The sequence below is a fragment of the Camelina sativa genome, chromosome 14 (genome assembly GCF_000633955.1).
Source record: "Camelina sativa cultivar DH55 chromosome 14, Cs, whole genome shotgun sequence".
Taxonomy (NCBI): Eukaryota; Viridiplantae; Streptophyta; class Magnoliopsida; order Brassicales; family Brassicaceae; genus Camelina; species Camelina sativa.
The window spans coordinates 6480108-6484296 of NC_025698.1; the positions used below are offsets into that span (position 1 = coordinate 6480108).

Genomic DNA, 4189 nt, shown 5'->3' on the forward strand with positions numbered 1-4189 from the left:
GAATATGGATTATGGATGAACATACATTCTTTTTACTACTATCACCAATATCATACTATCTGTCATAGTATTGGAAAAAAGTATAAAAACTTGATAGTATAATATATTTTTCTTCTCACAAGAGGAAGATTGTATACTGTATTAACAGTTATACATGGGCTAAAAACCTCCATCCCCCACGACAAGTAAAAGATTTAGACTTGAAACTAGAATTTTAATTTAGTATTACAAAGATTCAGACAGAAAAGAAAAATATGTAAAAGCATATACAAAAACAATCTTAAAACTATATAGTACTATTAAAAGGTCCATGATATTTCGATATATTGAAAGTCACATTGAAACAAGAAGAGGTGACGTTTCCTAGGAGAAATGAAAGCGTTGACACCAAGATGCCAAAGTTTGACTTCCCTTTCTCTCTCTCTCTTTCTGCTTCATCGATCTTTCCTCCTTCTGCTTCATTATGAAACCCCCATTTCTCTATACAGCATTTATGGTCTATCCAGCCGCATCTTCGTATTTTATACTACTAATATACTAAAGTCAAATATCTCTGTATATTATTTGTTAATAAATTTATCTGTATGGCCTTTATATACAAAATAACACTTTATTTATTCAACTCTTAGAGAGAAGTAGAAGAAAAAGGAAAGAAATGATGAAGAAGAAAAGTGAAGTGATGATCTTCTTCTTCACTCTAGTATTGCTTCTAAGCATGGCTTCACGTGTTATTTCAAGAGAAGATGGTTTTGCTCCTCCTAAACCATCTCCCTCCGCACATGTAAGTTCGTCGATACACTTTTCTTTGGTTCTTCTTTCTTTTTCTCTAATGGGATTAATTAAAGGGTTTTGATATAAGTTTGTAGATATATTAATTTTTCGATCCTCAGCTAGCATAATAAATTTCTACTGATATTGGTTCATTATTGATAGTAACCGTATAGTAAAAGATCAAATTATATAATATAAGTTGTGAACTATGTATTGTCAATTATTAGTTTCAGCATACGGTGGTTACAGATAATTTATTCGAGTACCAGAAAATTCATTGAAAGATATAAATGAGTAAATTCGAGTGTGATTCATCTCTCTAGTTTATTAATTTTTGTTGGTGGATCTAGGAGAAAGAAAGAAACAGTAAAGGTGATGGACATGGAGTACTAGAGTGCAAGAATTCAGACAGTGAAGAAGAATGTCTTGTGAAGAAAGCCGTAGCTGCTCACACCGATTACATCTATACACAAGACTTAAACCTATCTCCTTGAAACAAGAACTATTACTATTTGTCTTTTATTTAACAAACTATAAACGTAAGCAAGGTCTCCTTGACCATGTGTTTCATGACTTCATGTTCTTTGTTCTTTTATCCTAATCTTCCTTTAGTTTCTGTTAATATATCTCCTAAGGTTGTGAAAGCACAAAGTTTAATTGGGCTAGACGACCAAACAACTTTAACTTAGCTGTTCGGACTAGGAAAAAAAAAATGTGGGCTTTTGTCTTATTGTTATAGGCCTAAATAGAAGCTTATAGCCATCCTGTAATGAAAGATACATGCAGAACGTTATATGAATATTGAATAGATTAGAATATAAAAGAAGGTAGTAATGTAGTATGACTGTATGGTATGTTACATATATAATAGAAATCGTGAGTGATGTGATTACTTGTGTATCAAATTTTGAATAGGAAAAAGGATTAGATATGTTAAAATGTGTTTACGTGTGTATATTTGTATAATACTCTTTTGATAATTAGTCTCAATTATATATATATGTGTGTGTGTGTGTTTTATTTTGAACATTTTTTGCAGATCAGCACTATCACCAGGAGCCTCCACCTGCTTTTGTCTAATTTCAGTCAACTACCAATACCATCCACCAAGTTTTATAGTCTTTTTTTTTTTTGTTAAAAGTTTTATAGTCTTATATTCAACCATTGACAATAATATCTACGATTGATGATTCAACAAATAATATGCAACACGTTGATCTATTTCTTGGCTTGGAAAGGCGTTATTTTTTTATAACAAAACCATAAAAACGTAAGTGCTTCAACAGTAAACGTATTAAACTTTCTATTCTTCGGCCAGTTATTGATTCAAATGTACTTCCAAAATTAGAATAATAATTATATTTAACAAAGATGTTAACAGTGCATAGCCAGAACATATGAAAGCAAAAGAACGAATAAAACAACGTCGAAGATAATTTAACTATATTTTCCAGTATTATGATGTACATTGATCTCTCTCTTTTGATTTGATGTGTTTGGATTTAGAAGAATATTCTTCGTCAGGTGAAATTTTTGAAAAGAAAAAACAATTTCTAGGTGGCTTTGTCAAACTTGAATCAGTGATGCTTAAAAAGTTAAATGGTTAAAATAAATAAGTACTACTACAAAATGAGAAAAGGGGGTAATGATTAAATGGTTGATTAAAATTGAAAAGAAGAAGGTCCACCATTTTTAGCAAATCAACTTCATCTTATATCGTTGTTTGCCATGAATGTTTTTTGTTTTTTTTTTTTATGATGCAAGTCTATTTATGCGGCGAGCTGAAAATTTGCGAGTAAGACTGTTTTTTTCTTGTTGTTGTTATAGTTTAAATTTTGCAGAATTGTAGTACGTTAATTGGTGTATCTCATACATTTAGTATTTTGATTATCGTATTATAAATTAGTGGGATTTTCTGGTTTAAAACTCCATGCCTGGAAATTTAGCAACATATCGGTACAAACAAATTTATTGGTAACCAAGGCGTGTACACTTTCTTACAATCATATAAAAGTATATAAAGAGAAGTACGGACAAACAATAAAATAACAGAAAATATTTCTTTAGTTTTCTTGAAAGTTACATTCAACTGATCAAAATTTCGTGTCGACCAAACATAAGTAAACATTTTTTAAAATATGTCATCCGTGGAGTCCCAGTGGGATTAATTTACATCGTTAACCTAAAATTTGTAAAATTAACACAATGATATTTTAAGTTTTGAAATGTTTTTTTAGGACTTTATATATATATTTTTGTGGATGCTTATCATTTGAAAAGAGCTTTAAATCTGAGAATAATATAATATGTATCGTATGCGCATGATCATTAGCAATATTATTCTTAACTAACTCAAGTTGGCTAAAAGAAAAAGGTATAGAAGAACAGTATTGTTTTGTTTTTTTCGCGATAGAGAATAACATTAATGATAATATTATATCATATATATAATACAATATATATGATCCTTGTGAAATCTACATTCTTGACAAAAGCAGAACAATGATCAAGATCATTAACACAGCTCAAAATCTCTGCACCTTTGGTTCGAATCCGATCTAGAGTTCGATATTGAATCTTCGAGCTCTCTTAGAAAACTGTTGTCGTCTTCGTTGTTTGACTTAATATCAGAGATAAGCTGTCTGAGATCAGAAGTTTCCTCTTTAAGCTTAGCGTTCTCTTTTAAGGCAAGCTCATGGCTTTCAGATACGCGGTTCAGCTTATCGATAAGACAGTGGTTATCAGAACGAAGTCTTATCACTTGAGACCAAAGCTCATCGAGATGTCTCTGCTTTCTCATCCTTGACCTACGAGCAGATTCTCTGTTAGAGATCATTCTTCTTTGTTTCCTCTCATCTATGATCATGCTTTGTTGGTGATCTTCGTCCGATGTTGAGTTGTTGCTCGTCATTAGATCTTGACCGTTGGATGACGAAGAGTAGTTGTTGTTGTTGATCAGACCGTTAAGGTGGTAGAAGGAGGAAGAAGAAGTAGGAGAAGAGGGCATGTTGAAGTACTCAGACTCCATGATTGATGTTTGGCTATTATATTTATCCGGTGTTAGATAATGGAAGTATCCGCTGAGTTCCGCCGGGATTGTATTCATGTTCGATCTTTGCTTTGATTTGTTTCGAGATTTTTCTTGTGCGATGTTTTTGAAGAGAGAGAGAGGGAGAGTTGTGTGAAGTGGTTTTGAAATAAGGGAAAGAGAGAGCGAAGGGTTTTATAGAGGTGGCCGGAGGAAAAGTTACGTAGAAAATGGTGTTATATATAAATTAATATATTATAATAAATATGTTAGATACAGAAAGATTAGTTCATTTTAAAAGGAAGTTGTAGTACCGTGATTTGTAAGACCCGATTTCGTAAAAAGAAATATAGTTAACTAATGGTGGTATAAAAAAAATCAATTTGATTT

General features: G+C 31.6%; 2 protein-coding genes across 2 annotated transcripts; one reads left to right on the plus strand and one right to left on the minus strand.

Moving 5' to 3' along the window:
- LOC104740009 (phytosulfokines 1-like) lies at window positions 623-1393 on the plus strand. Its single transcript, XM_019235832.1, has 2 exons — window positions 623-781; window positions 1122-1393. The coding sequence occupies exons 1-2, from the start codon at window positions 656-658 to the stop codon at window positions 1263-1265; spliced, it is 270 nt and encodes an 89-aa protein (XP_019091377.1). The 5' UTR covers window positions 623-655; the 3' UTR covers window positions 1266-1393.
- Window positions 3147-3985, minus strand: LOC104740010 (basic leucine zipper 43-like). The gene has a single exon (XM_010460506.2). It carries the CDS (start codon window positions 3875-3877, stop codon window positions 3287-3289), a length of 591 nt encoding a protein of 196 aa, XP_010458808.1. The 5' UTR covers window positions 3878-3985; the 3' UTR covers window positions 3147-3286.

Coding starts and splice junctions, on each gene's coding strand:
- LOC104740009 (XM_019235832.1), top strand. CDS start 656: ATGATGAAGAAGAAAAGTGAAGTGATGATCTTCTTCTTCACTCTAGTA. Junction 782..1,121: donor AACCATCTCCCTCCGCACAT/GTAAGTTCGTCG, acceptor TGGTGGATCTAG/GAGAAAGAAAGAAACAGTAA.
- LOC104740010 (XM_010460506.2), bottom strand. CDS start 3,877: ATGAATACAATCCCGGCGGAACTCAGCGGATACTTCCATTATCTAACA.